Below are 23,065 nucleotides of genomic sequence, written 5' to 3' on the forward strand. Positions count from 1 at the left end.
AAAAATGGCATTAAAACTTTTCAACTATTCATGTGTTTAAAAATACCTATTTTTCATGCCAGTTCTCAAAACATGCCTCGGAGCTATTACAATCAAATTCAGGAGATCATCAAAACTCTGCTCTTCACACGCAGTTTTGCACATCTAAGCTGCTGAAGTACATTTCTATATGGAGCACAGCATTTCTTCATCAAGTCCTTCAAGACTATCATCTGTCACTTCTCAAAGTAAAAGGCAGAGTCATATTTTGTGGGGGTATGAGAGCAACAACACGATTTATCATCTGACAGACTTCAGCGCTCATGTGCCAAGGGGTTTCCAGAACCTTCTGCTCATTTCTGCACAGTCACTCCGAGTGGAGCGCTGAAGCATCACAGCGCAGAGCAGAAAGGGGGCCGTTGACCACTGGATAGCAATGAATCCAACAACAATGAATAAAAATAGGAAATTAACCACCTGAAAACATAAAGGAAGTATTTTAAATAATATATTGACTTTTTGTAAGGCTTTTGTCTGCTACTACAATGTAAAGTCATTAAATTCTCTTTATTTAGAGACTTTTCTCAGCGAGATATTGATCTATGAAAACATTATGATTAATTATATTAATTAACCTGCATATGATGCAATTAATTTGTTTTAAATCAATTCAAAACCCTCATATTTGTGTGATTTCTCCATCTAGATATTCATGAGACCCATGATGTCTTATTTAAAACAAGGACCTGACAGCTCTCGCAAGCACACTGACAAGATATAATTAATTAAAACTTGCATTAAACAATCAATTAAATCCACTAAGCTGACAGATTGACTGGACGCAACTAATCTTTTGATTTTATCACCAGGTTTGCGTACTTGGAATATTAAATGAGAAAAAAGAAATCAATATCCATAGCTGTCTAATCTGGTTAATCATGAATTGCTTTTCTCAAATAACGATTTTCCATAATCAACTCCACATGGAAAAGATGGACAAGCAGCCGCCCATCCCCCATGTTAACGGAACACGAGATGACAGGAAGTCATTTACACATATTTTTATTACACTGAGATGGCATGCTGGGAAGGAGGTGTTTTATTCACTCCAAAATAAAAAAGCAAAAACTCTCTGAACAAGCTTTTAAGCCACATACCATGTCCCAGGGTCAAAAGCAGACCCATACGGAATGTTCTTTATTTCGGATAATTTGACTGATGTGTTCAGAAATGTGTTCGAAAATTCCTTTTAACACATTTGATGGTTAAATCTGTTCTGAATTTGAGTTAAGTTATTATTTTAGAGTAAAAGGGTAAAGGCCAGTTCACACCAAGAACAATAAAAGGAAAGATAACTATAACTATATTAGCGTCCACACCAACAGATAATAACATTCTGTTTATTATACGCATGAGCTGCAGTTTTAATCATCTCTATTATAGATCAGTGGTCATAACCCTTCTTTTTTAATGTTTTGTTGCTCTGATATTTTCCTCTTTTTTTATCTTCTATTTCTCTCTATATATAATCAATATGCTAATATCCATCCTGTGCACTCAAACTGAGCGCTCTCTTCTCTCTCATTCATAACAAGACACGTCCCTTACTGCTGATTGGCTACAAGAGTGTTTTGGGACATGGTCAAAAGCGTTTTTCAAAAATTACTTAGTGCACCTTTAAATGCTTGCACTGTTTGACTGTCAATGTTTAATCATTCATTAGCCGAAAAAAAAAAAAAAACCTTCTGACAGTGATTCCATTGATATTGTTGCTCTCTTTCATTAGTTGTAGTGTTAACTTCTCATAGAGATTCATAGTTATCCATGGTATGAACGGGCATTAAAAGCAGCCTCACTTTTGGATGGGGCTCGTAGGTTGGATGACACCACCCTCATGGAGTCGGCTTCCACACGGAGGACGTAACTGCTGTTACTCTCGTAGTCCAGCGGCTTGGCAGTGCTGATAACTCCAGTGATGTTGTTCACAATGAATTCACCTGTGGCAACAGGAGAAAGACAGCAGGTTTGTTTAATTGCTGTTTTACAACAGCTTCACATCGAGATACACACAGAGTCAGAATTATGCATTTGCATCCTTACATATTTATTATAGAGTAGGAGACTTGAGTGTCTGAAAAAAAAAATATAATAATAATTATTTGTGGAAAATATACACACTAGCAAACTGATTGCAGAAATAATATACTTTAAAATAACATAGACCTACTTAAGTGTAAATTGAATTGAATGTTTTTGGATGCTTAATTGCATGCTATTTATAATTCATTTACAACGTGCTGTAGTTTAAATTCGTCTTAAATGCAATTTGTTCTACTTAAAGAGTGCTTTTTGACCCACTTAAGTAGGATTTAAGTACATCTATATATGTAAATTCATAACTACTTTTGTTTTTGAAATATGGCAAAAGTGTACTGCCAAATACTGACAAGCATTTATAATAAACTAAAATATACTTTTGTATATCATAAATTACACTAATAAAAATGAAGTCGCAATTTAGTATATTTAAAACCAAATTAACTTGTTAATTTGTATTAAATGCCAAGTTCTGTCATGAAACTCTAGATGGCACAGGCTGATGGGTCATTAACGCAAACTGATGATATTCCCAGCATTAAACTGCTTGGCACATGCTGATTGGTTCATGGTGCATATGCAGCTAATAAGCTTACTGCTTTACATTTAAAGGGCTGGTTAGCATTCACTGGAGAATTTCGCAGCACGCTTTCAGAGTTCCTCTGAAACCCTCCACCTTCCCCAGCTCCACCTGTATAAATCTTTTACGGGTTATTTTATGTTATCCATGCTATTCATGTCTTAAATACTGACAGCACCATATTGGCGCATGTATTTGCAGTATCTAGTTCCTGTACTTATAATTATACAATAATCTACAAGAACAGCAATAGCCTAAAGCAGCAGCAGATCTTTTTCATCAAGACCAAAATACATTAACCTTGCCATATCCATTACCATGCTAAAATCTTCAGAGAGTTGTAAACTAAATGTAAAACAAAACGCTACAGTTAAAAGTACTTTAGTATGTTAGTCATATAAGTGAACTTTTTTAAAGCACGACAAAAGATTAAAACAATGTTTTAGAATGTAGTTTAAACTTTTATTTTGCCATTTTTACAAAGTACACTTTTTTAAAAGTATACAAAAGTGTGTTAAGAAACACATAGTCATTGAAGTGTACTTTAAGTACACTTAAATGGTCCTATATTTAATTAATTAATTTATTACCTGGAAACACACATTCAGAAGTACACATTCAGTACAGTTAAGCGCACTTCTTTTTCACAAGGGATGAAATGAAGTACCTTTCATTTTTAAAGCATTCTCTAGGTTTTATTCACAGGATTATCCAAAACAGGAATTCCAATATGGTTCTTTACTATATAAACAATTTTCCCATTGCCTTTACAGGGGTCAAAAACCGACATTGTCATCTATACCTTCACCATAATATGACATTACTCAATCAGTAATTCTTGGCTCGGCTAAGTCTAGGTCTTACAACTCATCCTCTCCCCACTTCTGTGTAGCGTGTCGTTAATGCACTTAGCTATATTGGGATTTCAGGTCCAGAGTGCACTACCCACCTCTTGAGTCTCATTAACATTCATAAAGGATTAGCTCTGATCTTGGGTGATGTCATCGCATCAAACGCCTTGGATCCAGGCAGTTTGAAGGGTGGAATGATTACCTTATTCTTCCTGGCTTTTTCTAGTTTGCGCTAATGAAAACAGCCCTTTGATTACATATCTACGCTTCTTGATTCTGCTTAATGAGAATGTACCGAAACGATTTCCCCATCGCTTTAAACCAGCGCCAGATGTTTTCAAATGTGATTTCGGCTGAACACATTCTGAACAGAGAGGATTTAATCACGCACACCTCCCTCTTCCTGCTCTCGCTTGCTCTCCAATGACACACAGTAACAGGAAGTGCGCTCCTTCAAACGAAACCTTCTCTCTCACTGAGCTTTTGATAACTTGCAGCTGACAGCCACCTAAGAAACACCGTCTAGGAGTCTGCAGGCTGTCATTATCCAGAGCTTGATGTCTTACAAACTATAATTTATTACAATACAATAATATCTAGCTCATAAAAGACCAGTGTGACATTTCCCACAATCTTGTCTTTTGTTTTGTTTTTTTCCCTGAGGTTTCTGAGCAGGGAATAAACCATAGTCTGGTTGAACTACAGTATACTCTTGTATGTATGAGAACTGCCAGTGATGGTTTAATTGCATGCACTTTCTGGATCATTTTGGCACCTTATTCTTTAAACAAATTATGCAAATCTGGTTTACGCTCACCGCCCTCATTTCCATCGATGATGGAGTAGACGATGGTCTGGTTTATGGCTGCCGCCAAGATGACTCCTGCGACCGTTCCCACAGGGACATTTTCGCTGACCGGAGAGAACCTACACATACAAAGTGCAATGCATTAATGACGAATCACAAATCATACACAATAAAACAGTGATTCTGGTGGGTCATGCCACCAATATGTACCAAGTTTACTGTGAATGTAAAAGTAAAATAGACCAAAAGTAACTATTTAAACTATTTTAAATTTTAATAATATTGTACAATATTACAGTTTTTACTGTATTTTTATCAAATTAGAGAATCCTTTCAAAACATAACTTTTTATGCTCACCAAGGCTGCATTTATTTGAAAAAATACAGTAAAAACTGTAATATTGTACAATATTATTAACTTTTCATAAAATAAAATTCTTAACAATCTCAAACTTGTATCTATTTAAATTGTACTAATGAATTATGTAAAGAAACAGAACAATAAATAAATAAACAAATTAATTTTTCTGTATAAACTGTATATGCACTTTTTTGGCATTGACCTTGGCTTTGCTAACTCTTTACTATATGAGCTACAGGCAATGTTTAAAATTACAGTACAAAAGCCTGAGGGTAAGAAAGGTTGGAAATGGGCATTCAAAACCGTGCATTACAAGAACCGCTGAAACTGCATATAAATTAATTGACTAACAATCTTTTTTTGCTGCTTGATATAAATGCACAGGAGGCTATGCAGCACTATCTAACTGAATTAAATTTACACATATAGGTCTGGCAGAGAATCAATGGACAGACAGCATGATTACTTCACAATCTGAAATCAGGCGCTCAGCTTACCTGTTTCATTTTAAAAAACAAACTCAATTAATTTGAGCTGTTAAGGATTCCAGTTAATAATTACCAAGACAAAATTCACAGAAATTTAATCAATCAAGAAGTTAACTGGATCACAGTGTTAATTGGGCATCCTACACAGTTGCTAAACTAAGCAGAATAAAGAGTGTTAATGGAAAGCATGTGTGGGAGTGAGCAGATCTTTACCTCAGATAAACCCAACAGCAGAACTGATCCGTAATGAAACATATGTTCGAAATCAGCTGTCGCTTTCCAAGCACAACATACAACATCACACTTCAAATCATATTTTAGAACCAGTGGGTGAGAAAAGCATGATTTGGACTATTGACAAATAATCATTTTGAAAGACTTAGGAGTCACTGTGGCTTTCAGAGACAGTGTGGCACTTTTTCCTTCTGGTATTAACATTCACTTCATGCAATTTTAGCACAAGTGGGCAGTGCTAGTTTGGGATCAGTTGTAGCGGTATTTGGCCATACAATATTGGGTTCGGGCACCAGGGGTAAAAACCATCACAGTGATTAGTTCAGTTCTGATGTAAACCTGCACTATAATATGTATTATTAAATCAAGACAAGGAACAACCAGGCAATAAGTTGTAACTCATGTCAATTCCAAAAGGTGAACAAGCAAACAAACAACAACAATAGTTCCAGGCCAAGGAACATTTACTTTACCTTTTAATACCTTACACATTCATAACAATGGGTGATTTATTTCAGAGTAGATAAGCATATAAGTCCACAAAGTAATGATCAAACTCCAAAATTAAAAAAATAAACCTTATGAAAACATAATAAAGCATTTAATTTAGAAAAAATGAAAAAGAAAAAAAAAAACTACCTTTTCAGATTTGAATTCATCCACACTATAATACGCCTCAACTAATGCACATTATAGTAGACTTCAACATATGCATGTTATTGTAGACTTCTGCACGTGCATATCACTGATGACTGTCACACAGTAACATATATCTGTCATTAAAGAACTTGTTTTCAAAGCAAAACTGCAAAACAGCAAAAACTGTTTTCAACACTGATAATAATAAGAAATGTTTCTTGAGCACATTAGAATCAGCATATCAGCATATTAGAATGATAGCGAAAAGATCATGTGACACTAAAGACTGGAGCAATGATGCTGAAAATTCAACTTGGTCATGACAAGAAAAAATACATTTGAAAACATTAAAAATAGCAAACAAGCTATTTTAAATGTTATATATAAATTTCTCAATATTGCTGTATCACATGAATGCAGCCTTGTTGAACTTCATGTTAATGTTTGTTTTCAAATAGCTTATTAAAGCTACTAAAGTTAATCAGCCAAAGGCAGCGAGTGTTTTTAAAATTATTTTTCATGTCAATATTGTTGTTAATATTCCTTAATTACCAATTTTGTATGTGTGCAATCTAAAAGGCCTCTGGTGAATCTAATTAGTAAATTCCTGCCTGCCTTTCATTTTAAACAAATATTAGTTATTAAAGCAGCATAAATTAGATTTTGGAAATTATTAGCTCCAGAAAGGTGCATGTTGGTTAATAATTGAGGAATGATGATTAAGAGTTATAACAGTTTGCCTTCACTTTTGTCAATTGTACCTGCCTATAGTGAGAAAATTGTGCAGTGTATAATTCAACTGGAATAATTTAGCTAGGTCACAGGAAGAAAAAGAAGAAAAAAAAAAGAAAATATTATTTCAGTATTTCTATTTCAAAATGTAATGTATAATGCATTTGAATTTTCAAAAAAACATCTAAAGACTCATCTTTTTCGCCTGCACTTAACTAACTAATATTAGTACTTTTTTTTTTTTCTTTTTCTCTTCTATCATATGCCAAAAAAAAAAAAAAAAAAAAAAAAAAAAAAAACTGGCTACATGTTCTGTACTAGACTAACTGAGACTTTTCATATAAATTGTATACCGTTGTTGTTTTCTCGTTGATCTGATGGTTTCTACTGTTCTCATTTGTAAGTCGCTTTGGATAAAAGCGTCTGCTAAATGATTAAATGTAAATGTAAATATATATATATATATATATATATATATATATTTTAAAATAGAAAAAATATATAAAAATAAAAAAAAATTATTTATTTTTTTTTTTTTACTAAATCTAACAAATATCTTAAAAATTGTAAAAAAGATAAATAATATATATATAATAAAATAAATACAAATAAAACTTGGACTCAGGTAATATTCATTCATTCATTTTAATTTTCTGTGGACCCCCAGCACACTTTCAACAGTAAATTCATCAACATATGTGAAGAAAATTGCATTCATCAATCCATTTTAATGTTATTTTTAATGTTTTAATGTTCTTTTTTTACACCATCTTCAATGGTTAGTCTCTCTATTCAGTCTTCTTGTTTCGACCTCAATCTTTTTACCCAACCCAGTCTTTTTTACTCACCACTGAACATCACTGAACAACATCACCATCACTGTATGCACCTACTCTAGGTGTCCAGCTCAGCATGACTCGTCCCCTCTAGACTCCAAAAATCAGCACTTAACACTGGACAAAAACAAGCCAGTGTCATGACACTGCAAAACTACCAGCCTCTCTTCAAATGAAAAAGCCTTTCCGCTGCTTTCAAAGGTTCCGCCTGCAGATTAGCCGTTGACCTTTTCAAACTATTTGCGATCAGTGCGTTTGGCAACCGTGTGGCATACTGTGTCTGTCCTTTCCAAACAAGAGGTAAAGGGCAAATTTCCTTCAGCTGAACTTAGGGTAGGGAGGCTTGCTTATCTTCCTTCATTCAAAAGCAACTTTCACTCAGGCAGAATACATTAATACTTAGATAGCCGCACATTACATGCACAGCCAGTGTACAACAAATGGGTTTGTTTGCTCCTGGATGGGTTTACAAAGGGCAAATCTATCTTCCCCCAGAGTGTAGTACTTCACTAAGCAGATCTAGACACCCTCAGTGAGGCTAAGTGTGGATTAGGAATGTCAAAAGTGACGGCAATTTGGTCGATCCAAAAGTTAAATAAATAAATAAATAAATAAATAAATAAATAAAAATAACAGTGTAGTACTAAGTTTCAACTTAATTTGGTACCCACTGTCTGTCTGACTGACTGACTGACTGGTAGGTTCTTTTCAGCACTTATAATCACATTTATTTGTCTAAATTCCTGTCTTGTCAAGATATTAATGTAAGGGGAGTCAGTAAGATTAGTACATGAAAAAAGGTGGAACTAAAATATCCTTTAAAATATAATTTATTTCTGTGACGAAAAGCTGAATTACCATCAGTCATTACTTAGTAAAAAGTGTCACATGATCCTTAAGAAATCATTCTAATATGGTGATTTATTATTAGAATTATCAATGTTGGTAACAGTTGTGCTGCCGAATTTTTTTTTTTTTTTTTTTTTTTTTTTAGGGGGGGGGTTACAATATTTTTTCAGGATTCTTTAATGAATAAAAAATGTAAAAGAACAGCATTCATTCAAAATATAAATATTTTCTAACAATGTAAATCTATGCTATCACTTCTTAACAATTTAACACATCCTTGCTGCAAAAAAGTTTTATTTTCTTTAAAAAAAAAGAAAGAATAAAAATGTACTGATCCCAAATTTTTGAACTGTAGTGCATATTGTTAGAAAATATTTATATTTTAAATAAATGCTCTTCTTTTTAACTTTTTATTCATCAAAGAATCCTAAAAAAAGTATTACAGGTTCCATAAAAATATAAAGCAGCACAACAGTTAATAAATCAGAATTGATAATAAATCAGCATATTAAAATGATTTCTGAAGGATCATGTGACACTGAAGACTGGAGTAATGATGCTGAAAATTCAGCTTTGCATCATAGGAATAAATTCGATTTTGATGTATATTAATATTAATGCAACCTTGATGAACAAAAGAAACTCTTGTAAAAAACATAGCTATATGCCATGGAGTTTTCGTTCATTCCATTCATATTTATACTCCACAGTAGCGTGTAGAGGAAATGTGGAGACAAAATTTCCTCTCTGAGTTTGGGCATTTTTTCATCTAAAATAAATTTATTGTCCGCTTAATATTCAAGCATTTTAATGCCAAATAAAACAGCATTTTATCTTACATTTGGGGCTATCAATAAGAAACCAAAATTATATTTATATGACAATTTTTATAAACATTTATGGATTAAAACTAATGACACACAAATACTCATCAAGTTATGCATTTTTAAACATTTTCACATTCTTATTCAATTTATTTTGGAGGGCAGTGCTGCCCCCTTGCCTTTTCTGAGATTACACCTGTTATATTAATATTTCATTTGAAGAGCGTGTTGAAAAGCATATTAGTTTTAGTTGTGATATTAAAGTTGGTTTTGGGAATCATGAAATTTCACTGGTATTGGTATCGACTACTGAAATTTTAGTATCACCACAACCTTGATAAGGATATCATGCTTGAGGGTCAATGGCAAAAACCGACAGATGAAGACATGAGAGGAGAATAATAATGAGGGATGGTGCTTCGAGATGATGTGCAAATGACATAAAAGCTGGTGAAGGCAAAGAGAGATGAATAGCTCCACTTGAAAGCTCGAGCAGCTATAAACTCTCAGCTGGTCTTGTTGAAAATGTCGGCCTCATTTACATTACATAGCATACTTACAAAAGTTTACTAATCACATGCACAAGTGTCCTGAAACAAGATAAGGGTGTACGAGAGATAAATTATTGAAAAAGCTATGAATATTTGATGAGAGGCCCTGGTGAAAGAAACAGACAAAAGCAAATCTGGTAAAGCATCGCGGTTTGATTGACCCGTTCTGGGATAAAAGCAACAAAAGCTCATTGAGATGATTAATGGGAAGCAGGCCTCATGGCCGCCTTCTATTCTCTCTCAAACGGGTGACGGACAAACATAGCCAGAGCTCTAAACTAGACTGCGACCAGAAACAAAGGTGCAGGGTAAGTGCAAGGAGAACAGAACATCTTGAAGAGTTGTATATTAAAGACATTAAATAGCTTTGTTTATATAACTTCAAGTGCTGCAAGGTCGCAAACTTTTCAGAAACAATACAAATGCGCCATTTAGCTGTTTTATGGCCCTAATGGAAGCATTACTTTTAATTAAGGGAGATGATATAGTTAATTATTACACAGCTCTGTGGAATACTTGATTCTGATTAGTTAGTCATGCCATCCAGCGGTATGTTATTCCCAGATAACAACCGCCAAATTGAAAAACACACCACTCATCCGTGTTCTACGAGTTATCTTGACTAGAGGGTCAACCGATTGATTTCGGAATTACGTTTTACCCTACTAGAATTGATGCCGGAAAGTTATCATATTCATAAGTGCAACAAGTCATTTGGATGTGAAAGTAGAAACATGTTGAATTCAGACGAAACTTCTGTGCTGATAAATGCTGTGTGTAAATGCGTGTGTTGATCCGACAATATCCTCCACGATGTCATCGTTCATGGCCAGAGCACTCTTAAGAGGTTAGGAGCAGCAGGCTGTGTAATATGTGTGTCTTTTATTTTATTCTTTTATTTTGTTATCACTATGGCCATTTGACTTATAGCAGTGTCCAGTGTTTCCTATACATTAAGTTATTTGTGACAGCTCGTCACTATATCAAAACCACCGCAAATTGATTTTCCTAAAGGCTTATACTTCGTTGAATAAAATGAACACTTCACATTTCAGAATTAAAATGCAGCGTGGTTGTTTTTATATGAAAGTATCTTTGAAAAGAACCGACTGTCTTCAGAAAAGCTTCAATCACATCTTAATTAATTACAGCTGTTAATGCCTGATAAAGTAGTGTTTGTGAGCAGTGCTTATTTGATTACAGCTGTTACCAGGGAAACCGATATATCTCTGCTCCAACAGCGCCTCCTGCTGGCAGAGAATTAATTTTGCAGTCTGTGGGAAACACTGGTGTCTGTCAGTAAACATAAACAAAAAGCGTGCTTCAGAATTTTTAAGCCATGTATTATTACTTTAAATTGGGCTACTACTACTATTACTATCTTGTACCCTGCAATAATAATTTGCTTAAACTCACTTTTATGAGATGAATGGGAAAAAAAAAGAAAAAGAAAATTGGCATCATACATTGGCTGCCCTGATTTCTAAATATCTGCATTGGCATCGGCCAGTGAAAAACCCATATCGGTCGACCTCTAATCTTGACCGGTACTACTTGTATGTTTATATGCGAGTCACTCCACTATCGTTGACTGGCGCCATCTTGTGACTGAAAACACCACCAAGTATTACAATGGAAGACTTCACAATTAATTTCAACATATATGGTAAAAACAAATCTTTTTAGCCATGTAATAAGCAGGGTAATGTACATCCAGCTGGTTGTTATCTCACAATAAACCCCTTCCGGCTGATACAAGACCCCTCCACTTCGCGTCGGGGTCCTGATCACCCTATTGGGGTTTATTCTGAGATAACATCTGGCTGGATGTACATTATCCCTTACGTGTCACAGTGTGTGGATGCTGACTTTAAAAGGAAAATTTTGTTTTTGTTGACAATAGGTGTTGATAATTTATATATCTGCACAAAACTATAATTCGGAGGGATGGGCGGCACATTATAAACAAGTAGGTCTATGCTGGAGAAAACTATCATTAGCATTGACATTCATCTCTATAGCAGTTGCTTGGCTGCCCCCCACTGCAGACAGACTGAATTCAGCCATCTTTACTAATGGGAACTGCAGAACTTTTTGGCCTAATCATCTGATCTGTAAATGGCATGTGATTTATTATAGCCAGCAAAAAATGACATCATAACTGTAGAGACTGGATTATGGCACCACAAGAAAGTTCATTCACTAGACTACAAAGCAGACTATTTCATAGCTTTAAGAACCCTCAATACATACAAACATACTGACTATAAGTTACAGATTTTTTATGGAAACTTCGAATGATGTGTTCTGTGTGCCAGATGTTTGTACTTGTATTGTTTCTTAAAAGGGTCATAATTTTTTTTTACATTTTTATTTTGGACTGTACTCTGTGTTCTCTGAGGTCCACTTATAATGATTTTTACATCTAAATTACTTTAACAAATCCCCCTCATCAGAATGCTCTGTTTGAATAGGCGGGACGGATTGTAGATTCTGAAGTAAACATCCACTGCTATGATTGGCTTGTGTATGTTTGACAGACAAAGACTGTTTTTTTTTTCTTTCACTTCACAGCATCTTGTTGTCTTCAGAGCCATCGTTTGGTTTCTGCATAGACCTGCGAGTTCGCCTCCCTTTGTAAACACTGTGCGAATCGGTCGGCGGGGCTAAAAGGACACTGTTGTCGATCTTCTTCTGTGGAAGCGATGCTTATCCACACTATTACGTCATAGAATAGAACATTCAAAAAGCAGTTGTTTTTGCAGATCACCTTCAATATAAGCTGTTTTAAGGCTAACAACAAAGTTTTGAGTTTTGAAACTTGGACAAGGTTTTTAATAGTACAATGACCTCTTATATGTCAAAAGATGGTTTTCTTAGTTCATGACCACTTTAAAGTGCCCCTATTATGCCATTTTTATGGTTCCTAATATTGTTTTGGGAGTCTCCTACAATAGGATTAAATGCATGCAAGGTCAAAAAAAAAAAACCACACTTTTGTTTTCTCAAAATATGCATTTAATATCACCTAAATTTCCAGCGTTTCTCAAACGATTCTTTCGAAGCAGTTCAAAGATTCAGTCTCTCTAAACCCATCCTTTCCATGAGCCTACTCTGCTCTGATTGGTCAGATGGCTCAGTCTACTGTGATTGGTCTACGGTACACATCTAGTGTCGGAAATGATACGCCTATTTCAAGATTTCTGTATTTTGAACACTACATAGAAAATATAAACATCTATTATTTATCATACTTACAGTTTGTGATTCAGTGGAACAGTTGGTCCAAATGAACAGGATACTGATCTATCTTTCAACAAAAAGCGTTTTGTGAATCCCACTTTGAACTCCCCGAGATTAGAGAAGCAGTCGTCAGTAGAATGATGTGTTTGTAGGCGGGGTCAAGTTATTCACAGCCGGCCAACGTAGAACATAGGCGCGCATTATGCAAATGTTCTACCCGGGTGGGATTCGAAATACTAACGACTCGTTTCAGCTGTACAGAGTCAATTCCTTATTTTGGAAGATAATAACTTTACTTATCGTGCACTTTCGGCTTTACAACTTTGTAGATCGTTTACATTCACATACAGCTACATTACATACTGCATGAAAGGCAATATTGGAAATGGCATAATAGGGGCACTTTAAAGTTGGCATGAAACAGAAAGTGTGGTCATCTGTTCTTCCCTGTTGTGCTTGTTGAGTAAATTGTCATTGTCATTGGCTATTTTTTAATAGGTATAAGTATTTTGTAAATATATATATTTAAAAATATTTTAAAGCATAGTTCTTTTTTTTCATCCTGATCAGTTAATATTTGCACATTTTGTAATAGTTGCATATTAGTCATATATATATATATATATATATATATATATATAGCCTATATAAATACTGCCTTTTTATTACTGCGTTACATTTTTATTGTTTTTATTCCTCTATTTTGTTCAAATCATTACCTTTTTTTCAGATTTTAAAGCAAGAATTTACCATAAAAGTAATGAAAACTTTCTTTTAGTTGTTAGTTAACAAAGGATTTAGCATACCGCATCTCAACAACACCTGAAAGAACAGCATCCAGGACTCACCCACGCAAATACCATATCTCCAAAAGCAATTCAAAACACCCAAGCATCGAAATTAATGTTTTGAGATGATGATAGATTATTTAGCACAAGCACAACTGGATCTCACCAAATGAAATGTCATTTTGCATAGTCCTAGATTACATGTTTGTAGATGTGTATGCTAACTACATTGTGATGATGCATACCACAGAATCTAAAAGACATCTCAGTTACTTTCATTATCAAGTCAACAGCATGCCAGAAGCAGTGGGGCTTTACATGTTAATAAGCAGCACTGTGCTAATGGTGTGATTGTTTGTTTGACCCTGAGCTGGTAGGACGGCATAAAGGGACCGCCAGTGTCTGCATACTAATCCTGCAGGTGCAGCAGAGACGGGGAGTCCCGCACCGGCCAAGCGCTTCCATTACCTCTGCAAGACTGGAGGTGAAGGCGACAGGAGCATCAGAAAAGAGCTCCACATGTGGCTAATTGGAGTCCTAATGCAGCAATTCATGGCAGATTACATTTCAGCAATGTGATGCTTCAGCTCACATGAAAGCGATACACTGTACAACGACCTGACAGCGTAACAGCTCTTCAGATCAAGGGATGCAATCGTCAGCCGGCACTCCAAACTAAACTAGTCTCAAAACTTGCTGCTCTCCACCTGCGAGCCCAACGCTTTTGAACTGCGGCGAGGAGCAGGTTATTGTTCGCAAATCTTCAAAAAAAAAAAAAAAAAAAGATACTAAAAGAAGACCATCAAAGTCATTTGTTTCTGTCGAGAGAAGACCTTGGTGGTCTCTAGTGCTGTCCACATGACTTTACCCACAGAAACTAATCATACTTTTGTTCAGCAGCGAGTACAAGTGCTGCTCATTCACTGCCAAATGAAGCCGTGTAAAGAGGATCCCAATCTGCACTCCAGCATCGAAGATGATGGAGAGAGAACTGTAGCCGCATGATCGATGGTCTCATCACATATCCACATAGAAAGGCACCCACTAGTGTACAGGACCCCGAACTTTTGCAGAGGCCAAATAAATTCTGCATTTCTAAATACATTTACACTGGAATCACTATTGTGAGTAGAATTCATCAAGCACTTGAAAACTGAATACTGATTCTAACACTCAGCAGACAGAAACGTCATAATTTGTGTCAGGTCTAAACAAATGACACAAAACCAGAAAGCTGAAAGTAATGCAGGACACAGTTTAACCCTGTGATGTATGACATATTGAAATATATACAATATTTTTTTTGTTGTTTTTTTGTTTATTTGTTGAGTATCATATTTGATACATCAGGATTTTATGGCTCATGATATAGTGAGAATATTTTATTCAGAGGTCAAAACTGAGCCAAAATTTATAATTTGGTGTAGTTTTTGATATTTATATGGCCATAAAGAAGATGAAATTCTGTTAGCTTCTGTTAGTTATTTAAATCAGATATTTTTATATATAAAAAATATAGACTACTTTTATAAAATGCATATACATATCTGTTGTCACTTTTCATCTTCCAATAATGTATTTTTAAGATGATATTTAAAAGCCTCATTTATGATTAAAGTTCTGTAACTTTTATTGTGGCGGCAAAACATGTAATGTAATGCAATGCAATTATGATTGAGAGATGAGCAAATAAGTGCATATTTGATTCTCACACTATTTTTCTACAAAACGATGCATGGATAATCAAGTTAACCTAACTTGCTTCAGTCTAGCAAGTGTTCATCTTGAAATATTGCTAACAATATAAAAGTTATTCAGTAAATTGTACAGTAAAAATACATTTTCATAATTAAGATTTTTAGACATTAAAAGGCTTCTTGCTAAAAAATCTATCAATCAGATGAAAGAAGACAGAAGTTTTGGTCTTGTCAATAATTTAGATGTCTTAGAAATTTCTGCATCAAATATGTTACATTTAGCTTTATAGAAATTATTAATGGGCAAAATAACAGTAAAAATAAAACAAGGTTGCAGATTGACCCAGATTACACTGTTTCTGTCAGCTTCACACCTGCTATGAACCTTTTTTTTACCAGAATTGAAAGCATGACACTCAGGACACACAACATCTAATTTAAACATTTGCAAACCAACCTATAGTCTCAGGTTTATCTTGAGTAGCTTTAATGTGAAATCATTGTTACAAGATTCAATCAATATAGGTGAATGCACTGCGGCATTTAAACATGAATGTTTTTAAAGCCCTTCTTGTAAAGAAGTGTGAGATGCCTCCTGCAACCAATTTTACTTAATCTACATAATCTAATGTAGTTTAGAATGAAACAGGACAATCAATAATAAACAAGTGGACTTGATTGGATGAAATGAAACTATTGGATCATCATTCAGAATGGAGCAAGATGGTTGGTGGGCAAAGAGATTCTTAAAGAAAATAATTGTTTATTGAGGCAGAGTAGGTAGACTAGGTAGAGTAGGTAAGGTTTGTGGATGGTAAGATTTGTTTTCATATTTTTGAAAGATGTTTCTTATCCTCACCAAGACTGCATTTATTTGATTAAAATACTGTAAAAACATATATTATGAAATATTATTACAATTTGAAATAACTGTTTTCACATTTATTTGTAAAAAATGTATTTGAATATACATTTAATGTAATCTATTTCAATGATGACAAAGCAGAATTTTCAGCATCATTACTCCTATCTTCAGAGTCACGTGGTCCTTCAGAAAACATTGTAATATGCTAATTTAGTGATTTTTATAAATATAAAAAAACAGTGCAACAGTTATACTAAGAAACAGAATAAAAAAAGTAAAATAAATCAGGTATCTGATATTCTGCAATTCACACCAGGGGGTCGCAACAACATTCATTTCATAAGCATATTCAGTGCAGATAAAGTTGATTCTAAGCATTTTTTTCATACTGCAAAACTAAAGTGGAAAAAGAATTGATACAAACATTCACAAAGTAAATGATACAGTGATGGGTGTGATTGTCAAAATGAAAAACAGAAGTGGCAGGGTGCTCGGCTGGTGATTTAGTAGAGTCACAGAGATTCATTAAGCATTTTTATGAGATTAGACGTGCTAAAATGCATAGCCTGCACATTTTAGTAGGAAAACATCAGAAAACTCTATGGCTGCTAACAAGCATGCCACAGAAATACAGTGCTTTGTTTTTGTCTAATTATCTTTTTATGCCATAATTTCACTCTTATTTAGCCATTATCAAATATGCTTTGTTTTTCATGCAGTGAAGGGAAACATTTTGGAGTGCCACCCTCATTATAACTGAATGCAATGCAAAAAAGACACAATATATATAAAAAAAAATAAAAATAAAAAAATTACAGTGAAACTAACAGACTTAACTTCCTAAAGAAATAGTGCTTTTTACCTGTGCAAAAATGTTTTTATGTGTTAAGGGTTTATTTTTTTTATTTTTCTGGTCTCACAGCCTGGCTAAGTTGGACAAGTTATTGTGCAATTGGCTGGCAAGTCATTCTTCCAGAATGCAGAATAGAGCATGTTGCTAACAATGCCCTAGTCATAGGTTTGATTTTTAGGAAATGCATACAGTACATTGATTATACCTTCAATTCAATGTAAGTTTTTTTGTATAAAAGTGTCTACCAAAATGCATAAATGTAAAACCATTGAATTAGAGTGTTGCAAACCAGGTTGTTGGCCAGTAAAACACTCTCCCAATGTCTATCGCTTTTTTGGCATGCTTATTTGTTTTTAATTTTAGAAAACCCAAAAGTGATATTTCTGGTGACTGTAAAGGGCCTTACATACCAAGAGTGAAATTAGTAAGCCTCAGGCTGAAGAAAATACCCCTGCCTCTGCACTTACTCATAATTTCTCTCAACATGGGGACAGGAAAGGTGTCAATGAATAAATAGGAAAACAAAATAACTTGAAAAAGTAACTCAGATACTCTGTCTTAACTTGAATTAGAATGCAGAACAGTATCACAGTTGCACCAGCCTAACATTCGATCGTCTCTCCTGCATTAACCCTATAACTGCCGGTGCAGCACAATAAACACCAATTTCACAATGATTTTAAAGTCTGTGTGCTACACTACATTCTATAATTATTAAACGAAGTATTTAGAATAACATCAGTATACAATAATCGATACATTCTTAGGAAATAGTGGGTTCACAGGTAATTATCAGAACTACTTCAGTAAACAGTAATATTGTGCTTTACCTGGAAACCTAAAGCTGCACTAGGTATACATCACATATTAGCACAAAAACTTTTTTTGAGCACTCAACTGAAAATGTATACAAAGTATCAATCGTACTTAAAGGTTATGGTTCGGAGAGCTTGTTAGTCCAAATTAAGAAAATTAGAAGCCAACGAAGATAAGAGCCAAGACTAGAGAATCTGTCCTTGGTAAAATGACATGCACACAACAAAAGGTTTGAATTGTATTTCTGTGGTATCCTTGAACACAGCGTCTTCTTAAACATAATGTAAGCACACTAACTAGGGGAAATATTTGTAGGCTTGTTAGACTCTGTTCGTATTTCGCGGGCAGGCGGGGATTATGCAAATGTGTTACCCAGTGACGTATACCGTAAACAGGCAAAAGATTCGAAATATGATGACTCGTTAAGGCAATTAAGAACAGACTCTCTCTTTTGAGAGACAATATCTTTATTTATCATGCACTTTTTTGATTAACAACTTTGCAGATTGTTTTCATTTAAGGATATCTACATTATAAACTGCAAAAGAGATATTTTTCAAAAACATGTATGACCTGCTCTTTAAATAACAGAGAGTGACAGCAAGATATAGATTTAACAGAAAAGTGAAGCTACACCTTTTTTACAAGATCATCAAACAACAGTGGTAAGTCAGAATCATTTATCAATCACAGTGAGTAATATATTCTCCTGCTATTTGCACTGCTTGCCACATGTACATTTTATCTCTCTTTGTCGGCGACGAGGGATACACGTGTTAAATGCAGGGAAATAGTTAGGCTGACAGAAAAGATTTCAGAACTAGAGACTCACATCCAAACTTTAATTGAGGACAGTAAGAATGTGAGGGCTGTAGATACGGCTTTGGATACAACTAGCTCATGGAGTCCTGTACATTGTTTGGTTCTGGTTACAGAGCCTCCGCAGCAGGGCGACTGGGTGACTGTGAGGCAGCATAGTCGTGGATCAAAACACCACACTTTCGTTCCGATCAAAACATCAAACAGGTTCTCCCAACTCAGTGACGCACCCACTGAGAAACCTAATGAAAGTGCTGTAGTTATTGGTGATTGCTACATTTTTAACAATATTTTCAGTATTCCTCAAAGGGCGAACTTCAAGTATGGTGTGGTGCTTCATATAACATTATCCAGGGAAACAAGTGTTAATGATAAATCCCCTATAATATCTGTACTGGTTACTTCATATAACATTATCCAGGGAAACAAGTGTTAATGATAAATCCCCTATAATGTTTGTACTGGCTACTGTATACAGGCCACCAGGGCTCCATACAGACTTTATTAAATAATTTGCTGATTTTCTGAGTTAGTGCTTGCTGCAGATAAAGTTTTAATTGCTGGTGATTTTAATATCCATGTTGATAATAAAAAAGATGCATTTGGATCAGCATTCATAGACATTCTGAACTATGTTGGGGTTTTCTAAATCAAACTATAGATTTAATACTGATTTAATGTTTAATATGGAGGAATGGCGGGAAAGTACCCTATCCTACAGAAGTGGTTCTCAACTCCAGGCCTCGGGACCCGCTGCTCTGCACATTTTGAATGTTTCTGAATCTGACACACTCAGTTCAGTTCATGGATCTCTCTCCTAATGAGCTGATGATCTGAATCAGGTGCGATAAATAAGGGAGACAAACAAAATGTGCAGAGCAGCGGGTCCCGAGGCCTGGAGTTTGAGAACCACTTACGTACTGCGTGGCGGGAAAGTACCCTATCATACAGAAAAGCATTAAAAACTGCTAGATCTGATTACTTTTTGTCTCTTTTAGAAGAAAACAAACATACCCCCAGGAATTGATTCAATACAGTGGCTAAATTTATGAAGAATAAAGCATCAACAGGTGTTGACATTTACCAACAGCACATTATTAATGACTTTATGAACTACTTTTCTTCCAAGATCAAAACTATTAGAGATAAAAAAATATAACCATGCAGCTGTCAGCTACAGTATCACATCAGATGGTGCGCTATAAATCCCCTGGGGAACAATTCCACTCATTCTTTACTATAGGAGAGGACAAATTTTATGAACTTGTTAAATCACCTAAACCACAACATGTACGCTAGTCCCTATTCCATCAAAGCTCATAAATGAGGTGCTTCCAGAAGTCATAGATCCTCTTCTGACTATTATTAATTTGTCACTGTCATTAGGATATGTTCCCAAAACCTTCAGACTGGCTGTTGAGCCTCTCATTAAAAAACCACAACTTGACCCCAAAGAACTAGTTAATTACAGACTGATCTTGAATCTCCCTTTTCTGTCAAAGATGTCAGAAAAGGTAATATCCTCACAATTATATTCCTTAGAGAAAACTGGTATCTGTGAGGATTTCCAGTCAGGATATAGACTGTATCATAGTACTGAGACTGCACTCATTAGCATTATAAATGACCTGCTCTAATCATCTGATCGTGGTTGTATCTCGCTTTTAGTGCTACTGGACCTTAAAGCTGTGTTAAACAGTATTGACCACATCATTCTTTTAAATAGACTAGAAAACTTTGAGTGGACGTGCATTAGCATGGTTCAAATCGTACCTATCTGACCGCCATCAATTCATAGCAGTGAATGAAGAGGTATCATATCAATCACAAGTGCAGTATGGAGTACCTCAAGGCTCAGTACTAGTGCCATTACTTTTCACGTTTACATGTTACCCTTGGGAGATATCATCAGGAAACATGGTGTTAGCTTTTACTGTTATGCTGATGACAATCGGCTCTATATTTCTTCATGGCCCGGTGAAACATACTAATTTGAAAAACTAATGGAATGCATAGTCGATATAAAAAAATGGATGACAAATAATTTTTTACTGCTAAATTCTGAAGAAAAAAAAAAATACAGATGAGTTAATTATCTGACATAAAACCTCTGCATGTAATGACCTAGAACACTGTCTAACACTTTATGGCTGCTCTGTCAATTCTTCATCATCAGTTAGGAAACTAGGTTTGCTATGTTATAGCAATCTTTCATTTGAAAGCCACATTTCTAGCATTTGTTAAACTGCATTTTTCCATCTCAAAAATATATCTAAATTACGACCTATGCTCTCAATGTCAAATGCAGAAACGATAACTCATACGTTTATTACCTCAAGGTTAGATTATTGTAATGGTTTATTGGGTGTTTGTTCTGCACGCTTAATAAGCAATCTCCAGCTGGTCCAAAATGCAGCAGCTAGAGTTCTTACTAGAACCAGGAAGTATGACCATATTAGCCCGGTTCTGTTAATACTGCACTGGCTTAATTAATTATTAAACATTGTACAGATTTTAAAATCTTGCTAATTACTTATAAAGGCCTAAACGTTACAGCACCTCAGTATTTGAGTGAGCTCTTATTGAAAGAAAAAAAAAAGTCGTGACATTCGCAAAGTATGGTAACCCATACTCAGAATTGGTGCTCTGCATTTAAGCCATCCAAGTGCACACACACAGTAGGGAACACATACCATGAACACACACCCGGAGCAGTGGGCAGCTATTTGCTCCATCGCCCGGGGAGCAATTGGGGGTTCAGTGCCTTGTTCAAGGGCACTTCAGCCATTGGTATTGAGGGTGGAAGAGAACGCTGTTCATTCACTCCCCCAACCTACAACTCCTGCCAGCACTGAGACTCGAACCTGCGACCTTCAGGTTACAAATCAGACTTTCTAACCATTAGGCCACAGCTGCCATGACCTCCTTCAAGCCGGAGTCGAACCAGTGATCTGAATCTTATCACGCCAGACCATGTATACTTGTCTGGTTGTTTAGCTGCATTTAATTCTGAGGAATTAAATTCAGTGTTTACCTGACTATGAGAAGTTAGATATATCACTTTCGATATGAACTGTATCACAATCCAGACCGTGTATACTTGTCTGATTGTTTGATAGCATTAAATTCTGAGGAATATAATGACATTTATCTCACTTTGAGAAGTTATAATATATATACTGGAGGGGCTGCTGGGCCTCACCCAGCACGTTTACGAAGTGCGTGGATGCTGCTCAAATGGCTCCACTGTGACTGCGGGGTATCCGCATACTAAATTATATCAACGATTGGTTGATTTTAGCTCAATCAGAGCAGATGGCGGTTCGATGGAGGCTACATTGCCCACATGGGGGAGCTGGGTTTGAGACTGAACACCAAGAAGAGTGTATTTTCTCCAGTTCAGAGAACCACCTATCTAGGCATAGTGTGGGATTCGACCACGATGCAGGCACGTCTGTCCCCTGCTCGTATCGAGTCGATCCTCACATCAGTCAAGAGAGTCAAAGAAGGCCAGTCACTCACTGTTAAACAGTTTCAGAGACTGTTAGGTCTGATGGCAGCTGCGTCCAACGTGATAACTTTTGGCCTGCTGTACATGAGACCCCTACAGGGGGAATCCACTTCGTACTATCAAGGTCACGCGGTGATGCCTCCGTGCCTTAGACATGTGGAAGAAACCTTGGTTCTTGAATCAGGGCCCGGTGCTGGGAGATTCTTGTCACCGTGTAACGCTAGCGATGGACGCATCCCTCACCGGTTGGGGTGCGGTCATGAGTGGCCACCCTGCCCGCGGTCTGTGGAGCGGTCGCCATCTGACATGGCATATCAGTTGTCTAGAGATGCTAGCTGTGCATCGAGCATTAAAATACTCCTCCCAGATCTGAGAGGTCACCATGTGTTGGTGCACACCGACAACACAGAAAAGCTCTCTTTTCACACATATCAACCAGCTGGGAGGATTGCGTTTGTGCCCCTTGTACAAGCTGGCACACCAGATCCTTCTGTGGTCCCAGGACAAACTTCTCTAGCTCAGAGCAGTATATTTTCCTGGGAGGTTGAATGTTGGAGCAGACATACTGTCGAGACAGGGGCCGAGGCCCGGGGAATGGAGGCTTCACCCCAAGGTGGTGAAGCAGATATGGAGAGTTTTTGGAC

At 35.9% G+C, this 23,065-nt stretch overlaps 1 protein-coding gene across 5 annotated transcripts in view; it reads right to left on the reverse strand.

The window, feature by feature from the left end:
* LOC109063877 (protocadherin-15-like) overlaps positions 1-23,065 on the reverse strand; it is a 192,879-nt gene that overhangs the window by 17,270 nt on the left and 152,544 nt on the right. For all 5 annotated transcript variants that reach the window (XM_042735020.1, XM_042735019.1, XM_042735018.1 and 2 more), the window contains 2 exons: positions 4,325-4,434; positions 1,836-1,976 (listed from right to left, as the gene is read on the reverse strand). In XM_042735020.1, coding sequence (XP_042590954.1) covers positions 1,836-1,976; positions 4,325-4,434 — 251 coding nt within the window. The remainder of the gene's footprint in view (positions 1-1,835; positions 1,977-4,324; positions 4,435-23,065) is intronic.

The sequence above is a fragment of the Cyprinus carpio genome, chromosome B12 (assembly GCF_018340385.1).
Source record: "Cyprinus carpio isolate SPL01 chromosome B12, ASM1834038v1, whole genome shotgun sequence".
In the NCBI taxonomy this organism is placed as follows: Eukaryota; Metazoa; Chordata; class Actinopteri; order Cypriniformes; family Cyprinidae; genus Cyprinus; species Cyprinus carpio.